At 35.4% G+C, this 20196-nt stretch overlaps 1 protein-coding gene and 1 pseudogene across 7 annotated transcripts in view; one reads left to right on the top strand and one right to left on the bottom strand.

Moving 5' to 3' along the window:
* Nucleotides 1-20196, bottom strand: part of CCSER2 (coiled-coil serine rich protein 2) — a 161704-nt gene that overhangs the window by 27647 nt on the left and 113861 nt on the right. For all 7 annotated transcript variants that reach the window (XM_043927108.1, XM_043927109.1, XM_043927107.1 and 4 more), the window contains one exon: nt 6470-6559. In XM_043927108.1, the coding sequence (XP_043783043.1) occupies nt 6470-6559 (90 nt within the window). Of the gene's footprint in view, nt 1-6469; nt 6560-20196 lie in introns of those variants that run through there.
* On the top strand, nt 14912-16623 carry LOC122709594 (annotated as a pseudogene).

Raw genomic sequence — 20196 nt, 5'->3', positions numbered from 1 at the left:
ATAATATTCTCAATGTAATCATTACTACTACCATCACCAATAACTACACTAAAACATGGCAAAGTATAGTAACTGATTTTTAAAAACAGAGAGGTAACAATCCAAAAGTTACAGAGTTTTAACAATAGAAGAAATTTCATCTGCTTGGTAAATTTTTATTTAATCCATGCCCAGGTATTCCTTCTGAGAAAGAGAACAAGCAGCCTGTGGTGCTCAGTGACCTCATCAACAATCTCACAGAGTACCACAGTTATTCCAGGACCATGGTAACATGAAACAACAGAAGGTCACTTTATAATCGTACCTAAGTACAGATAAAAGCAAGGTTATACTGTTTCCTACAGGAAACACTCTAGGTTTTCTACCTTCTGTTAGTATTTAATCTGAGCAAACTCCTGCTTCCGTAGATCTCCCCTCAAACCATCCAAGAAAAGCTGAAATATTGTAAAAGATTCTTTCTGGCACATGCTTGAGATCATTCTTCATGACGTGTGTTCTTCCTGGCCACAAGAAGTAATCCACCCATCCTGTTTCACAGGTATGTAACAGGTGGGCTTTGGCTGAAGGTCACTGGCACTTTACTGCTCTGAATCATCAGGGTAGCTACATTTGTTGAGAAATTTTAGGACTAGGTATTATTCTCTGCTATGTCAGGAATGTCAATGTTATTTTCCGAAAGAAGCTTCCAAGCATAATACTAAAGAGACATTCTCTAGGAAAAAAATTTTAGTTACATATGACATTTTTTAAAAAAGGAATTTTCTAAAACATCTGGAAAAATGTTTTTGTAACTACCTAAGAAAATAAAAAGCTAGAATGCTCCAACAAACGAAACCCTAATAAATTAACACTCTGCTAACACAAACTAAAAGAAGAGCAGCTTTTATCATCTCTCTTATTATCTCTTATGGAAGCTGATTAATTTTTTCTAAAAGACAGATTTAATCATGCTGCTTCTTAGAAAGTTATTAGCAGGATCATACATTCCTCACTACCTCACATTAAATTCTTAAAAAAAAAGAAAAAAAAAAAACCTTTATTTATTTGGCCATATAGTTGTGGTCTTAGCTGTGGCACATGGGATCTTTCATTGCAGCACACAGACTTTTTAACTGTATCACTTGGCCGGCCTCTAGAGCATGCAGGTTTAGTTGCTCCTCTGCATGTGGGATCTTAGTTCCTTTACCATGGATTAACCCCCATCTTCTGCATTGCAAGGTGGATTTTTAACCACTGGACCACTCGGGAAGTTCCTAACATTAAATTCTAAGAATAAAATCTATGTCCTGCCCTCACTGTATGAAATATTTCCCAGCAATGGAAAACACTGGTGTTGTCTTTTGTTTTCTAACTGCTGTGCACACAAACTTTTCTTCTTTCAGTGGCTATTTCTAAACAAAGTTCCTATTTTAGTTCTGGACTTTGGTATTAGAGATATGAATTTAAATATCCTTAAATTTATGAACAAATAAGTCACTCAACTGCTATGATATCTAAATTTTATTGGTCCCTAGCCTTGAAATAATTACATTTTTTCAATTATTAGTTTCAGATGCTATTGCTTATAAAACCCAGTGTAAAAGCCATATATAATAGAATTTTTGGTGTGTTGTCATGTACAAACGCATGCCAGAATGCTGTCTTGGTACAAAGATGGTTCCTATCAACATTTAGCTCACTGAAACATAGGTCATATTTAATGTTCAATGTCTAGTACTGACTAAACATTATTGCATGACCACATCATAAATAGCACATGTTTATACACCAAAGTATGTATGTGTATATACATATAATGCAATATATTTTTTCGCTTAAAATACTTTTTCCAGTGGCATATTTTAGATATAAGCAATAGTGAATATAAATAAAGAATTTGGCAAAGAAATAAATCCCTTAAGTCCCTTTGGAAATATATATTAACATTAATGGAACATCTCACCAACTGGGAGAAAATGGCACATCTACGTTTAAAATCAGGACATTAACCTTACAAAAAAATAAATATAATGCTGCCCACTTCCAAATCAGAAAGGCATTTTTCTGATAAAAAGGACTTAGGAAAATGTACTCAAGACAAATCTTTCGGCTACATTAATCCTCACATTTAACATTTCACTTTATATCCTGGGCAAGAAAAAAAAAGGATCGGAGTTCTTTACTAGCCCATACATCATGACTGTAAGAGCAAGGTAAATTCTGTCTCCTTTTGGAATTATGAACAATCGATAGGGTTTTTTTGTGGTATGTCTCTTATAAACTTTCCTGACTATTTTCTCCTTTATAAACAGCTAAACTAGGAACTTAGTCGACAATGACATTTTGAAATATATGAATGATCCAATAAATCTGAGGCATAAGCACAAAGGACTGTGGATGATGTTGACCATATTCCAATATTAAATTTATGTAAATTTTATTCATATCTATTAAATATGCTATAGAGTAGATTAATTCAGTACTAGAAACTAAGTCCAACAGAGCATTTAAGAGTTATATTAAAAGCATCTTTTTTTTCATTCCTTTGCTACATGTAATTGTTTTTCTGTTGCTCAGTCATGTCCAAATCTTTGCGACCCCTTGGACTGCATGCAGTGTGCCTGGCTTCCCTATCTTTCACCATCTTGTGGAGCCTGCTCTAAACCATGTCCATTGAGTCAGTGATGCCATCCAACCATCTCATTCTCTGTCATCTTCTTCTCTCCTGCCTTCAATCTTTCCCAGCATCAGGGTCTTTTTCAATGAGTCAGCTCTTCACCTCAGGTAGCCAAAATTCTGGAGTTTTAGCTTCAGCATCAGTCCTTCCAATGAATATTCAAGACTGATTTCATTTAGGATGGACTGGTTGGATCTCCTTGCTGTCCAAGGGACTCTCAAGAGTATTCTTCAACACAGTTCAAAAGCATCAATTCTTCGGCACTCAGCCTTCATTATGGTTCAACTCTCAACTCTCATATCCATACATGACCACTGGAAAAACCATAGCTTTGACTAGACAGACCTTTAATGGCAAAGTAATGTCTCTGCTTTTTAATATGCTGTCTGGGCTGGTCATAGCTTTTCTTCCAAGGAGCAAGCGTCTTTTAATTTCATGGCTGCAGTCACCATCTGCAGTGATTTTGGAGCCCAAAAAAATAAAGTCTGACACTGTGTCCATTGTTTCCCCATCTATTTGCCATGAAGTGATGGGACCAGACACCATGATCTCAGTTTTTTGAATGTTAAGCTTTAAGCCAACTTTTTCACTCTCCTCTTTCACCTTCATCAAGAGGCCCTTTAGTTCCTCTTCGTTTTCTGGCATAAGGGTGGTGTCATCTGTGTATCTGAGGTTATTGATATTCCTCCTGGAAGTCTTGATTCCAGCTTGTGCTTCATCCAACCCAGCATTTCACATGATATACTCTGCATATTAAGTTGAATAAGCAGGGTGACAATACACAGCCTTGACGTACTCCTTTTCCAATTCTGAACCAGTCTGTTGCTCCATGCCTGGTTCTAACTATTGCTTCTTAACCTACATACAGATTTCTTAGAAGGCAGGCAAGGTGGTCCAGTATTCCATGTCTTGAAGACTTTTACAGTTTGTTGTGATCCACACAGTCAAAGGCTTGAGTGTAATCAACGAAGCAGAAGTAGGTATCTTTCTGTAATTCTCTTGCTTTTTCTATGACCCAATGGATGTTGCCAATTTGATCTCTGATTCCTCTGCCTTTTCTAAATCCAGCTTGTATATCTGGAAGTTCTTGGTTCACGTACTGTTTAAGCCTAACTTTTTTTTAATAAGAATTCTTAAAATATGAGAGAAAACTAGTATCAGGTCAAACCGTACACGATCTAAGTTTTAACTGATAGGCAGCTTTACCACTGATACTGATAAAACCACTACACTCAATTTTCAGAGTAATCCAGGTTGGGTCATTATGTGAATCCTTTGGGTCCATCTTGCAATCCCTTCTTTGAGATTAAAGGGCAAAATATTAAGTTCTGATGTGTAAGTCTAGAAATGCATTCTGGTATTGTGGCTTCTATAGTTAAGATGTTTGAACAAATACTTTATAAAAATATATATCATGAAAATTTAGAATTTACTTAATGTGCAAACTAACTTAGAATCTTCAAATACTGATGCTACATGCTTTTAAGATGATACTGTAGGACTTCCCTGTTGGTCCAGTGGTTAAGAATCCACCTGCCAATGCAGGAGACATGGGTTCAATTCCTAGTCTGGGAAGATTTCACATGCCTCAGGGCAACTAAGCCCATGGGCCACAACTACTGAGACCAAGCTCCAGAAGCGATGCTCTGCAACAGGAGAAGCTACCACAATGAGAAGGCCACATACTGCAACTGGAGAACAGCCCTCACTCACCACAACTAAAGAAAGCTTGCTTGCAGCAACAAAGACCCAGTGCAGTCATAAATAAATAGAGTAGCATTTTAAAAATGACATTGAAAATACTTTTTAAAAACCTTGTAATTCAGTCCAAGAGAATGCTATTTATAAAAACATGCTTGCACCTGGACAGTAATATTTAAAAGTAAGTTTCATTAAGTTTTTATGTCTAAAGTGAATCCTTCTTTCTCACAAAATCACCATTTTCCTGCATATTCCTAGTCTTCCAAGTATTTTTGTGTGAATGATTAGGTACCTTTCATGTTTTCATTCTTCTCGCCACATTATCCATTTCACCATTTTATCTGAGTATTCCATCCCTCAGATGAGAACATTTGGTCAGAAACTGACTTATCCACTCTTCTTCCTAAGGTACCATCTTCTCCTACAACTCATTCTTAGCTCTTTCTTTCTTTTTTCCCACTACCTAAATGTAAACTCCATTTTTTTTTAATTGTCCTTCATTTCTTAGAAAAATTGCCTTCACTGACTTCCCTGTTACATATTGCTCCAGGCAACCCACTCCAGTATTCTTGCCTGGAGAATCCCCACGGACAGAGGAGCCTAGAAGGCTACAGTCCATGGTGTTGCAACGAGTCGGACACAACTGAGCAACGACGTACAGCACAGTTCCCCATATACATCTAGGTCTACTTCATCATTAACTCTAGAGATGTTCTGTCCAATATCTACTAGCCATATGTGGCTATTTATATTTAAATTAATTACAACTGAGTATTTCTTAAAATTCTCTTCTGCAGTCACACTAGCCACATTTTCAAGTATTCAATAGTCACATTCAGCTAGAGGCAACTGCATTAGACAGCAAGGAAATTCTATGGAAGAGTGTTAATGGAGAAGAGCCTCTCATTCTCAATTCTAGAACTCACCTCTGTCTACTGACAGCTTTGCTTTCTATGGTTCAACCACCATATTTACTCTTTTCACTAAGTTCGATTCTTTTTTCTAGACTTTCCCAATCCTTTGAACCAAACAGCACTTTCTACAGTTTAATTATATCATCTTGCCAGTTCCTTTACTAAGTACTTTAATGGAAGAATCTCTATTTGTCTGTGTGTCTTCTTCCCCAATTCCACACTTCAAGAGGCTAATAACTGAGATAGGAAAGGCTCAGCAAACCTTTGCTGAAATTATTAGCATCGCACTTTATCCAGAGCACACAAAAGTAACTACTTATTAAATGAAAAGAAATACGTATTTTATAAACTTTAAAGGTCGATAACTAAGTTTAAAAAAACAGACTGTTGATTAATTAAACATTATAATTCCCTGTTCATTTGTGTTACTAGGATTCCACAGATTAATATAAGGCAAAAGCAGGGTCAAGGCTGGCTTATCAGGCATTCTCTTACCAAGAAGTACTTATTACTTGGCACCATACCATAGGATAATAATGACTGATAGCCATGGTGGCTCTCTGGCTCAGGCATATCCTGAACTGACTTCAGAAAGTGTATTTTAGCACTTAGTATGTTTTGAAATGTAATATTTTTGAAAAACAATGAAGCAGCACAGAATGCATGGTTATTTTCTACTGTTTAGAACAAACTATTCCTTACTCTATGCCTAAAACATAACCTTTACTGTCAATATCTTAATGCATTTATGCTTCCTAACAGCCTCAACATTTGGGTAATCATAATAAGAGAATGTATTTGAAAAATCTCAACAAATAAAAAGAATATGCTGCATAATATATTTTCAGAGTCATATGCCATTGAAGAGGGAAGACTATATTTTGGACTTCTTTTTCTTGTAGGCATGGGGAAACACCACTCTCATGAATACATGCAATGAGAGGGAGACTAGACACTCAAATAAAATGATCTACAGTATGCAGAATGGAAAAGCTATTAAAGCACATTCATTCATATAAGACACAGAATAGAAACTTTAGAAAGCACAGAAACAACTGGGAGACAAGAAAAATCCACTTACCTTAAAAAAAAAAATTTGACAGTCATGGCAGATGCAAAATTATTAGAGTAAAAAAGTAGAACAAAACATCACAATAGAAAATGACAAGAAAAGAGGATAAGAGCATGTGTTACTTACAGGAATTCTTCTCCAGGGTGTTTGGGTATATTTATCAGCATATGTACATTTTTCCTCTTTAGATTTTTGATGGCAGTTACACCGAGTTGCCTAAACAAAAACACAAATTTTTACATTAAAAACTTGTATATGTAAAATTAGTGTGATTTTACATATACACTTATACATACAAACAAAGCAATTAGGGTCTCTCTTAGGAGGTTAAAATAAAAGAAAAATTCAAAATCTACTCAGTAGTCTCCCATCTTATCCATAGACTAGGTTTTACATTCACCCACCAAGGCAAAATTTTAAATAGTCAAAACTACCCTTGGCAATCTCATACCATGAAACACACTACCTATGGTTTTATGTATATAAATATACATGTATACAGATATAGAATATATATAGCAATATATAAGCATATAAATAATATAATTGCAAAACTAAATATTTCCCTAAAATGGTACTACAATCACTGCACCCAGTCTCTTAAACTCATTTTTGATGGGACTCAGATATTAAATATCACCAGTCCTCCAGATAAGTTGTCTCTTCACTCATGCAATGCATTTAAAAGCCTCTTTAAAGATGTGTTAACTTAAAAAAAAAAAAAAAAGATGTGTTAACTTTATTGCCTCTTTAAAGATGTGTTAACTTTATTGGACTGGAATATTTTATAGTATTTCTGTCCTTTGACAAAATCCATCTGACCATCTCAGTTCGTAAATAAATTCTCTTCTTATTACTTCACTCAGAACATACTCATTCAATCATTTACACAACACAAAGCAACATGCCTACTGTGTAAAACTATGGTCTCTCAAATAAACATCAAGCTTTTTTAAAAAATGAAAAAACTGATAATGAGAATTTCTCCTTAGTGTGAAGCTGGAATACAGCTGTATTATTCATCAAACAACCTCACTGGTGGTAAATATACTCTTTTATAGGAAAACCTCTATAACAAATTCTTGATTATTTCATCAAGCTAAAATGACGTTTCTACTTTTAAAGTATTTACCAATATTCAAATTTTTTCTTAATTGCAATCAAATCATTACAATTTCCTTAATCAAAATCTAGTCAAAAGAAAAATCTCTGTAGTACAGACATGTTTCCTATTCTTTGTAGTATGTACATATTTTCCATTCCAAAACATGGGACAGTCATTGAAATGAAATTCAATATATAAGAGGTCAACTTAGATCTCTTGGAATTCAATAAGACAACTTTTAACATATATGGGAGGTATGAAAGCAGAAAAAAGATAAAACATTTATCTTAATGCAAGCACATTACTTATTTTATCTTGACTATTGCAATTTCAGAAACAATTTCCTTTCTGCAGCCTATGTGTTAACATACATAGGACAATAACTGGCAAATATTTGAATTTTCCATAATTCGGAAAATATAGCTTTTAGGGACATTTCAATAGACAGACAACAGCTAATCATATCATTCCCTCTCCATCTGCGTTCTTTATTGCTGACAGATTCTTTCAGAGGCTCACCTTCTGTGTGGTCCTGTATTTCAGGAAGTATGTATCCTCTCTTGACTCAATGATAGATTTTGATTAGTCTGAACCAATCCAATTAATCCTACTCCTCAATGCTTAAGGGACAAAGAACCCAAATCTAGCCAATAAAACATGAGGCACTTCTGGGTTATTTCTAAGAAAGTGATCTTAATTTTTAAAATGGATATGCTTAAGAAAAACAGGTACTTTTCCTATCTTTGGGGACCATGCGTGAGTATGTGACACAGAGTTACCACAAACATCTTGTGACCATGAAAGGACACGCAAGAATCCAAGAGGATTTCAGAAAATTCATGCGAGAACTTTACCATTACCCATATGACCACTTAAGAAACCATGAAAACAGATGGGCCAATACACTTTCTTGTTATTTAAATTTATAAACATTCTTATTTTCAAGTCACTTTAGTCAGACTTTTACTTAAAACTTAAAACATCACTAGACAGGCACTGATTCACTAGATGGGTAATTTGGAGCAAATCATCAAGTAAAAGTTATTATTTATCATGTACCCATGGGCCAATTATAGCATTAAGGAGTTTACATACATAGTTCATTTCATTTATAATACAACACTATACAGTCGGTATTATTTTACTATCCCCACACACAGAAGAGGCTTAAAAGAAATTAACTTCCCTAAGAGAGTATGGTTACTAAGTTTCAGAGCCAGAATTTGAACCTAGGTCTATGCAGCTTCAGTCTGGTCATGGCTTCTCAAACACTCAAATACACAGCTAGCCTACTTAAGCTGAATTCCACTATGTCTCCACAAAGAAAATTCTACACCAGTACTTTCACAGGATTACTCTGAGGACTCAAAGAACAAATATATCTAAATCAATTATTATTTAACTACAGTATACTGAGGTGAAAATATATACAGACATTCTGAGCATTTGGAATAAGGTTTAAATAGTCAAGCCTCTATACTTTTTGGCTTAATTTTTGGAGCACTGCAATCTGATTTTATATCTGCATATTTCTCATAAAATAAGAATTTAACACATTATATTGTCAACGTAATTTTTTAAGTTTACATATAAACAGAGGTTAGAGCTGAGTGTCTATTTCTGAAAAAAAATTAAAAGTATAGCAAGCTAGAAATGGAAAAGGACTTTGAAATCACCTAGAAAAACCTCCACATTTTTTATAAAGAAAGCACTAGAGTGATAGAAACTGCCAATGTCATTCAGCTAATTAATACGGACAACAAGGAAAGTTCTCTAATTCCTATTCCATGACTCCTCTGATGACATTTTGCTGTTTTTAAGAAAACTAATTAAGGGATATAAAGAAAGAAAAAGACTATAAATAGAAGTGCAATTTTGGTAATCTGAAAAATACAGTTGCGTATCTCTGCTTTCAATAGTTTATATCCTTTTAAATTCTTGATTTGAACAAGAGACTTTCTAGACCATAACTAAAGATAGGTGATGGGCTCTTCTGAAATAAATAATTTCTAAACTTAATATATCAAATACAGACAATTTCACATATCAATAAAGAGTAATGTTTTTGCTTGTGTTTTTCTTTCTTTCTTTAAGATTCTCTTTCCATAGTGACGTCGCTCAGTCATGTCCGACTCTTTGCGACCCCGTGGACTGTAGCCTACCAGGCTCCTCCGTCCATGGGATTTTCCAGGCAAGAGTATTGGAGTGGGTTGCCATTTCCTTCTCCAGAGGATCTTCCCAACCCAGGGATTGAACCCAGGTCTCCCGCATTGTAGGCAGACGCTTTACCATCTGAGCTACCAGGGAAGTCCATGTAGGATTCTCTTAGATATTTCTAAAACCTTTCTAAATGTTATTTGTAAGGTGAGATATTCTTCAGGATAACTGACCCAGTCTCTTTAATAAGAGAGTACAATGGAAAAAAAAGAATGATTCTAAAGTAAAAGAGACTTAAGAGATATAACTTGATGTACTATATAAACGTATGAGATATTTTCAGAACTGGAGAAATCAGAATATGGACTGAATGTTAGAAAATATTTAAAAGTTACTGTTAACTGGTTAAAGGTAATATTATAAATGAGAAAAGTATTTTTTTAAAGGGCATACTGAAGTTAAAAGAATTATTAAAACTTCTCAGCATAAAAAGCTGTATCTTTCATTATTTATTAATCATGTATCAATATAAAGTGACTTTTTCATAATTACTTCAGTCTTAGATTTATTTTTTTAATTTTAATATTGAAACTCCCAACCTTTTATATTCAATATTACTATGCCATTTTACTTTACCTAAATTTCCTTTATATAAAGAAATTAACGGATTTTGCTTTAAATCCTTAACAAAGCTCTCTACATGAGATAATGCCATTTCCATTTATTATTATATTAATATTTATTACATTTGGTCGAATTTCTGTCACCTTAGTTTTGCTATTTTTAGATATCCTTAGTATTCCTCTATGTCCTCTTTTACTTTTATCTTTTGCAAGATACATTATTCTAATATACTAATAGTTACGTTAGAGCAGTTCACAAACATTTTATCTAAGTATATAAAAATAATAATTTTAGATACTTATTTGTAGATAAATAATTCAGTACTTCTTCAGTATACCCTTTATCTCTTTCCTGAAACCTATTTTATCTAAATATCTACAGAAATAGCAATTTACATTTTTAAAAATGTTTATTTAAAAATGTTTTAATTTATAAATTAAACTTAACATTCAAATGATATACAATGACATATGATTAAATAATGAGCCTCAAGTTTTCTCCTGTTAGTAATTGGGAAGATTATCCCATCGAGTCTCTCTAAAGATGGGTTTCCATTTCACCATTCATTCATTTTAATCTTTACTTCCTTATTCCTGAGTTATTTTAAAATTTCTCTCTCAAATTTGGGATGCATCATTAAATAATAATACAAAGATAAATGTGTAGCATATTTTTCAATACATTAAAGGTCAGAGAATGTACCTTTGTATATAAATAAAAATGTGTTTAGCTACAGAATATGAGGGTCATAATCTCTTTTTCTAAAGTCACTAGATACAATTTTTGTGCTCTATAATACATTTCTGTAAAATCTGAAGCTTAATTTCCTAAAGCTACCTTTTCCCTGAAAATTGGCTACACTGGTTGGGCTTGTCTTTAGTTTTTTGTTTTTTTTTTAATTGAAGGATAATTGCCTTGCAGAATTTTATTGTTTTCTGTCAAACCTCAACAATGAATCAGCCATAGGTATACATATATCCTCTCCCTTTTGAAACTTCCTCCCATTTCCCGCCACATCCCACCCCTCTAGACTGATACAAATAAGAGCACCCATTTGAGTTTCCTGAGCCATACAGCACATTCCTGTTGGCTATCTTTACATATGGTAATGTAAGTTTCCATGTTACTCTTCCATACATCTCACCCCCTCCTACCCTCTCCCCATGTCCATATCTATTCTCTGTTTGTTTCTCCATTGCTGATCTGTGAATAAATTCTTCAGTACCATTCTTCTAGATTCCGTATATACACATTAGAATATGATATTTATATCTTTCTTTCTGACTCATTTCACTCTGTATAATAGGTTGTAGCTTCATCCACCTCATCAAAACTGACTCAAATGCATTCCTTTTTATGGCTAAGTAATATTCCATTGTGTATATGTACCACCACTTCTTTATCTATTCATCTGTTGGACATCTATGTTGCTTCCATGTTCTAGCTATTGTAAATAGTGCTGCAATCAACAATGGAATACATGTGCCTTTGTCAATTTTGGTTTCCTCACGGTATATGCCTAGGAGTTAGACTGCTTGGTCATATGGTGGTTTTATCCCTACTTTTTTTAAGGAATCTCCGCATGGTCTTCCAAAGTGGCTGTATCAATTTACATTCCCACCAACAGTGCTAGAGCTTCCCTTTTCTCCACACCCTCTCCAGCACTTAGTGTTTCTAGATTTTTTGATAATGGCCATTCTGATTGCTGTGAGGTGATACATCATTGTAGTTTTGATTTGCATTTCTCTAATAATGAGTGATGTTGAGCATCTTTTCATGTGTTTGTTAGGCATCTGTATGTCTTCTTTGGAGAAATGTCTGTTTAGGTCTTTTTCCCACTTTTTGACTAGGCTGTTTGTTTTTCTGGTATTGAGTTGTATGAGCTGCTTGCACATTTTGGAAATAAATCCTTTGTCAGTTGTTTCATTTGCTATTATTTTCTCCCATTCAGAGGGCTGTCCTTTCACCTCTGCTATAGTTTCCTTTGCTGTGCAAAAGCTTTTAAGTTTAATCAGGTCCCACTTGTTTACTTTTGTTTTTATTTCTGTTAATGTAGGAGGTTCTTGCTTTGATTAATGTCATTACTGTTGTGCCTATGCTTTCCTCTAAGAGTTTTATAGCTTCTGGTTTTACATTTAGGTCCTTAATCCATTTTGAATTTATCTTTGTGTACAGTGTTAGGAAGTGTTCTAATTTCATGCTTTTACATGTAGCTGTCCAGTTTTCCCAGCACCATTTATTGAAGAGGCTGTCTTTGCCCCATTGTATATTCTTGCCTATTTTGTCAAAAATAACACACCCATAGGTACTTGGGTTTATTTCTGGGCTTTCTATCTTGTTCCACTGGTCTATATTTCTGTTTTTGTGCCAGTACCATACTGTCTTGATGACTGTGGCTTTGTAGTATAATCTGAAGTCAGGAAGGTTGATTCACCCAGCTCCATTCTTCTTTCTCAAGACTACTTTGGCTATTCAGGGTCTTTTGAATTTCCATATGAATTGTGAAATTTTTTGTTCTAGTTCTCTGAAAAATACCACTGGTAATTTGATAGAGATCACACTGAATCTGTAGACTGCATTTGGTAGTATAGTCAGTTTCACAATATTGATTCTTCCTACCCAGGAACACGGCATATCCCTCCATCTGTTTATGTCATCTTTGATTTCTTTCATTAGTGTCTTATAATTTTCTGTGCACAGTTCTTTTGTCTCCTTAGGTAAGTTTATTCCTAGATATTTAATTCTTTTTGTTGCAATGGTGAATGGGATTGATTCCTTAATTTCTCTGATTTTTCATTGTTAGCATATAGACATGCAAGTGATTTCTGTGTACTGATTTTGTATCCTGCAACTCTGCTAAATTCACTGATTAGTGCCAGTAATTTTCTGACACTATCTTTAGGGTTTTCTTTATACAATATCACATCATCTGCAAACAGTGAAAGCTTTACTTCTTCTTCTCTGATCTGGATTCCTTTCTTTTTCCTCTCTGATTGCTGTAGGTAGGACTTCCAGAATTATGTTGAATAATAGTAGTGAAAGTGGACACCCTTGTCTTGTTCTTGATCTTAGGGGGAATGCTTTCAGTTTTTCATCATTGAGAATAATGTCTGCTGTAGGCTTGGCATATGTGGCCTTTACTATGTTAAGTTCCTTCTATGCCCATTTTTTGAAAAGTTTTATTCATAAATGGGTACTGAATTTTGTCAAAGGCTTTTTCTGCATCTATTGAGATTATCATGTGGTTTTATCTTTCAAATTGATAATATGGTGTATTGCACTGATTTGATTTGCATATATTAAAGAATCATTGCATTCCTGGAATAAACCCAACTTATTCATGATGTATGAGCTTTTGATGTGTTGCTGTAATCTGTTTGCTAAAATTTTTTGAGGATTTTTGCATCTATGTTCATCAGTGATATTGGCCTGCAGTTTTCTTTTTTTGTGTTGTCTTTGTCTGGTTTTGTCTTTGTCTTTGTCTGGTGATGGTGGCCTCGTAGAATGAGTTTGCAATTTTTTGAAAGAGTTTTAGAAGGATAGGTATTAGCTCTTCTCTAAAAGTTTGATAGAATTCTCCTTTGAAGCCATCTGGTCCTTGGCTTTTGTTTTCTGGGAGATTTTTTAAATCACAGCTCCAATTTCAGTGCTTGTAATTGGGTTGTTCATAATTTCTATTTCTTACTGGTTCAGTCTTGGAAGATTGAACTTTTCTAAGAATCTGTCCATTTCTTCCAAGTTATCCATTTTATTGCCATATAGTTGTTAATAATAGTCTCATAATCCTCTGCATTTCTGCATTGTCTGTTGTAACCTCTCCTTCTTCGTTTCTAATTTTGCTGCATTGATTCTTCTTTTTTTCTTGATGAGTCTGGCTAAAGGCTTGTCAATTTTATCTTCTAAAAGAACCAGCTTTTAGTTTTATTAATCTTTATTATTGTTTCTTTCATTTCTTTTACATTTATTTCTTTCCTTCCACTAATTTTGTGGGGTTTTTTGTTCTTCTTTTTCTGGTTGTTTTAGGTGTAAAGTTAAATTGTTTATTTGATGTTTTTCTTGTTTCTTGAGGTAGGATTGTATTGCTATAAACTTCCCTCTTAGAACTGCTTTGGCTGCATACCATAGGCTTTGAGTTGTCATGTTTTCATTGGCATTTGTTTCTAGAAATTTTTTCATTTCCCATTTGATTTCCTCAGTAATCTGTTGGTTATTTAGAAACATGTTGTTTAATTTCCATGTGTTTGTGTTTCTTGCAGTTTTTTTTCTTGTAATTGATATCTAGACTCATGCTGTCGGAGAAGATGCTTGATACAATTTCAATCTTCTTAAATTTACTGAGGTTTGATTTGTGACCCAAGATGTGGTCTATCCTGGAAAATGTTCCATGTACACTTGAGAAGAAGGTGTGTTCTTCTACATTTGGATGGAATGTCCTGAAGATACATCAGTGAGATCCATCTCATCTAATGTGTCACTGAAGATTTGTGTTTCCTTATTAATTTTGATGATCTGTCCATTTGTGTGTCTGGGGTGTTAAAGTCTCCTACTATTATTATGTTATTGTCAATTTCACCTTTTATGTCTGTTAGTGTTTGTCTTATGTATGGAGGTGCTCCTATGATGGGTGCACAGATATTTAGAATTGTTCTGTCTTCCTCTTAAGATTAGTCCCATGGGGGCAAGATGGCGTTCGGCGAGTGATCTCCCCGGCTATCTCCATCTGCCTCTGAGACACCGAGTCCTGTCCCCGCTGCCGGCCTTCCTCCTCTCCCCCGCCCCCGGAGATCCCTCTCTTTCCCTTCCTCCTTCTGTTTCGCGGGGGTGGGGTCGGTGGGAGGGAGGGGAGGCGGGCCTCGTTCCTGGGACACCATGTCGGACTCTGAGGAGGAGAGCCTGGAATGGCAACTGAAAATCGTCGTGCTGGGGGACGGCACCTCCGGGAAGACCTCCTTAGTTACCTGTTTTGCTCAAGAAACTTTTGGGAAACAGTACAAACAAACTATGGGATTGGATTTCTTTTTGAGAAGAATAACATTGCCAGGAAGCTTGAATGTTACTCTTCAAGTCTGGGACATAGGAGGGCAGACAATAGGAGACAAGATGTTGGATAAATAATCTATGGAGCACAGGGAGTCCTCTTGGTATATGATGTTACAAATTATCAAAGCTTTGAGAATTTAGAAGATTGGTATTCTGTGGTGAAGAAAGTGAGTGAGGAGTCAGAAACTCAGCCCCTGGTTGCCTTGGTGGGCAATAAAATTGATTTGGAACATATGAGAACAGTAAAACCTGAAAAACACTTGAAATTTTGCCAGGAAAATGGTTTTAGTAGCCACTCTGTCTCAGCAAAGACAGGAGACTCTGTCTTCCTGTGTTTTCAGAAAGTTGCTGCTGAAATCCTTGGAATCAAGTTAAACAAAGCAGAAATAGAACAGTCACAGAGAGTGGTGAAGGCAGATATTGTAAACTACAACCAGGAACCCATGTCAAGAACTGTTAACCCTACTAGAAGCTCTATGTGTGCAGTTCAGTGAGCACGTTTTTCTTTTGTATTGATAGTTCTGACTGCCCTTCACCTCTGTGTGGGCCCCAAGGACCTCTAGGAACTTGTTTTATCAGTGACCATCTCTGTAGTTCAGTTAAACACTTTCTGCTCAACTCGCTTCATCATTGCGTGTTGCCTCAGCCACAGGCAGCTCCTTGGACTGGAAAGAATTCAACTTCGGGACCACACACTTTGAATTTAGCTTGGAAAGCCCATTCTCTGGAATCAGACTGCTCCATCGAGAAAGAATAATGTTGGCTCTCTTATGGCCTCACTTCTTTTGTCCGTATGTAAATTTTGTTTTTAAACAAATATGAAGACTATCCGGGTCTTGATCATCAGCCAGGATTTTGCTGCAGCACAGTTCCATTCTCTTATCTGAACTCATACCTGGCAAAGTACGCTTCAGAGTGCAAACATCTGAACGAGTCATATATTTTATCTACTGATACTTAAGAAAGGATTCTTTTGCTATCTCTTGTGAGTGAAAATATATAAAGCAGTATCTAACTGAAAATCTTGAAATAAAGCTGTAATAGAAATATTTTCTTCATTTTTTTTTAAGAGCGAGCCTAACTTGTTTATATTTTAGCTGTAGCTCACGAAGTAGTGAGTATTTGATAGTGTATTTTTATTATTGTATCATGGTCATTATGTCTTGTGTAACACTCTGGTTAGATGGTTTTGTGATTCTGACGCTCCATGCAGACTTGCTCCTACAGGCTGTGTGAGAGTCCTCCCAGAATGAGCTGTGACTATTGTTGGATCATTGTGGATCAGACTGTACCTGACGGGCAGATATTTTTCTCTTGCAAATAAATTTATTTAAATTAAAAAAAAAAAAAAAAAGATTAGTCCCATGATCATTATGTAGTGTCCTTCCTTATCTCTTGTAATACTCTTTATTTTAAGGTCTATTATGTCTGATATGTGGACTGCTACTCGTTTTCTTTTGCTTCCCATTGGCATGGAATATATTTTTCCATCCTCTCACTTTCAGTCTATTATGTTCTTGTCAGCATATATATGGGTCTTGTTTTTGTGTCCAATCAGCCAGTCTGTGTCTTTTGGTTGGAGCATTTACTCCATTTACATTTAAAGTAATTATCAATATATATGTTCCTATTGCCATTTTCTTAATTGTTTGGGGTTGATTTTGTAGATCATTTTTCTTCTTTTGTATTTCTTGACTATATACATCCCTTTAACATTTGTTGTAAAGCTGGTTTGGTGGTACTGAATTCTGTTAACTTTTCCTTGTCTGAAAAGCTTTATATTTCTCCATCAATTTTGAATGAGGTTCTTGCCAGGTACAGTAATCTTTGCTACAGATTTTTCCCTTTCAGTACTTTAAATATATCCTGCCATTCCCTTCTGACCTGCAGAGTTTCTGCTGAAAGATCAGCTGTTAAGTATATGGGGTTTCCCTGGTATGTTACTTCTTACTTCACCCGTGTGGCTTTTAATATTCTTTGTGTTTATTCCTTGTTAGCTTGATTAGTATGTGTCTTGACTTGTTTCTCCTTCAGTTTATCCTGTGTGGGACTCTGTGCCTCTTGGACTTGGATGACTATTTCCTTTTCCATGTTGGGAAAATTTTCAACTATAATCTCTTCAAAAATTTTCTCATACCCTTTCTTTTCCTCTTCTTCTTCTGGGATCCCTATAATTCAAATGTTGGTACATTTGATACTGTCCCAGAGGTCTCTGAGACTATCCTCAGTTCTTTTCATTCTCTTTATGTTATTTTGCTATTCAGAAGTTATTTCCACCATTTTATCTTCCAGCTCACTGAGTCGTTCTTCTGCTTCAGATATTCTATTGATTCCTTCTAGAGTACTTTTAATTTCAGTAATTGTGTTGTTGTCTCTGTATGTTTATTCTTTAATTCTTCTAGGTCTTTGTTAATTGACTATTGCATTTTCTCCATTTTGCTTTCAAGGTTTTTGATCATCTTTACTATCATTATTCTGAATTCTTTTTCAGGTGGTTTGCCTACTTCCTCTTCATTTATTTGGACTTCTCTGTTTCTAGTTTACTTCATTTGTGTAGTCTTTCTTTGCCTTTTCATTATTTTGCTTTTAATTTATTGTGTTTGAGGACTCTTTTTCCGAGGCTTCAAGGTTGAATTCTTTCTTCCTTTTGGATTCTGCCCTCCTAAGTTTGGTCCAGTGGTTTGTGTAAGCTTCATATAGGGTGAGATCGGTGCTGAGTTTCTGTTTGCTTTTCCTCTGATGGGCAAGGTTGAGTGAGGTGGTAATCCTATCTGCTGATGATTGGGTTTGTATTTTTGTTTTGTTTGTTGTTTAGATGAGGCATCCTGTACAAGGTGCTACTGGTGGTTGGGTGATGTTGGGTCTTCTATTCAAGTGGTTTCCTTTGTGTGAGTTCTCACTACTTGATACTCCCTATGGTTAGTTCTCCAGAGAAGGTAATGGCACCCTACTCCAGTACTCTTGCGGAAAATCCCATGGACGGAGGAGCCTGGTAGGCTGCAATCCATGGGGTCGCTAAGAGTCAGACACAACTGAGCGACTTTACTTTCACTTTTCACTTTCTTGCACTGGAGAAGAAAATGGCAACCCATTCCAGTATTCTTGCCTGGAGAATCCCAGGGACGGGGGAGCCTGGTGAGCTGCTGTCTATGGGGTCGCACAGAGTCAGACATGACTGACGTGACTTAGCAGCAGGGTTAGTTCTGTGGTAAGTCTAGGGTCTTGGAGTCAGTACTCCCACTCCAAAGGCTCAGGGCTTGATCTCTGGTCAGGAACGAAGATTCCAAAGTGGTCTGTTATGGTATTAAGTGAGATTAGAACAAATATCCTAAAATGAAAAACCAAAGATGAACTCCAGACAAATGGCAGTTACAAAATCAGACAAATAATAATTAAAATAATGGGATATACACATATACATATACACCCATGAGCAAAGTCAAAACAGTCCAACAAAAAATAAAGTACAGTAAAATGACCCGGCAAACAAAGGAAATCAAAAATTATATTAACCAGTTAAGAACAAAACTAAAGCACAAACTGCAAAACAAAACTAAAGCAAGGTGCCAAGTGGGGAATAAAGCAATGAAAACAAAACTAACAAATATATTGAGAGGAAAGAAAAGAAAGAATAGATATGCAAACTTAAATAGGAGTAGATGAAGAAGATTTATATACATTAAAGATTAATTGCAAGGGGAAAAGAACAGTAGGAAAGGCAAATAAAGGAATAAATGTAGAAAAAATATAGTAGGTTTAAAAAAATTAAAATTATTTTTAAAAAAAAGAAAAACAGAGAAGAAGGAAAAAAGGAAAACTCCACAGAACTTCAAAAGCCCAACACAGAGGCAGAGGTTTATAACAACAATAAAATGTATGACTGAATAATACTTATACAACCATAAGAAAAATTGAAACAGTCCAACAAAAATAAAGTAGAACAGATTGACCTGGCAAACAAAGGAAACCAAAAATTATATTAACCAGCTAAGAACAAAACTACCTAAAGCACAAACTGAAAAACAAAACTAAAGCAAGGTGCCAATTGGGGAATAAAGCAATGAAAATAAAACTAACAAATATGTTGAGAGGAAAGGAAAGAAAGAATAGATATGCAAAGTTAAATACAGGTAGATGAAGATTTATATATGTTTTAAAGATTGACTGCAAGGGGAAAAGAACAATAGGAAAAGCAAACAAAGGAATAAATGTAAAAAAATAATAGGTTTAAAAAATTAAAATTAAAAAAAGAGAAAAGAAAAAAAAAAAAGGAAAATGCCACAGAACTGCAAAAGCCCACCAACAAAAAAGCAGAGGTTTATAACAACAATAAAAATATGACTGAGAAGAAAAAAAAAGCTCAAAAAGCTTAAATGGATTTCATAGTGCCAATAAAATCAACAACTACAATGGAGGGGGAAAGAGAGGAACAAAAAAGAAAAAAACAATCCAAAAGAATCTACAGGACAAGTCAAAACATAAGAATAATGAACCTTTTTCTTGAGTCACTGCTGTCAACATCCTTCCCCTCGCTGGGAGTCACAGTCCGCCTCACCTCCCCAGGATGCCCTCCAGCACTGGGCTGATCTCTGGACCTGCTGTGGGGGCAGCTCAGATTCCAATCTGGTCCTACTCCTGTGTGTTATTGCTTCCAAAGTCCACAGCTGTCAGAACTACTCCGTTTTCTTTTGTGGGAGCTCTCAATGATCTTTTATATATTCCATAGGCAGAGAGTCTGCCTAGTTGATCGTATGAATTTAATCTGCAGCTTGTATAGCTGGTGGAAACGTTTTGGATCTTCTTCCTTAGCCACACTGCCCCTGGGTTTCAATTGTTTTATTTCCACCTCCACATGTGGGTTGTCCACTGCAGTTTGCTCCTAAGGCTGCCCTGGAGGACTTGGGTTTGCCCCTGCGAGGGCCAGGTG

This window comes from Cervus elaphus, chromosome 15, assembly GCF_910594005.1.
Source record: "Cervus elaphus chromosome 15, mCerEla1.1, whole genome shotgun sequence".
NCBI lineage: Eukaryota > Metazoa > Chordata > Mammalia > Artiodactyla > Cervidae > Cervus > Cervus elaphus.
The sequence above is the reverse complement of the archived record's forward strand: the minus strand, read 5'-3'. Positions and strand labels throughout refer to the sequence as shown.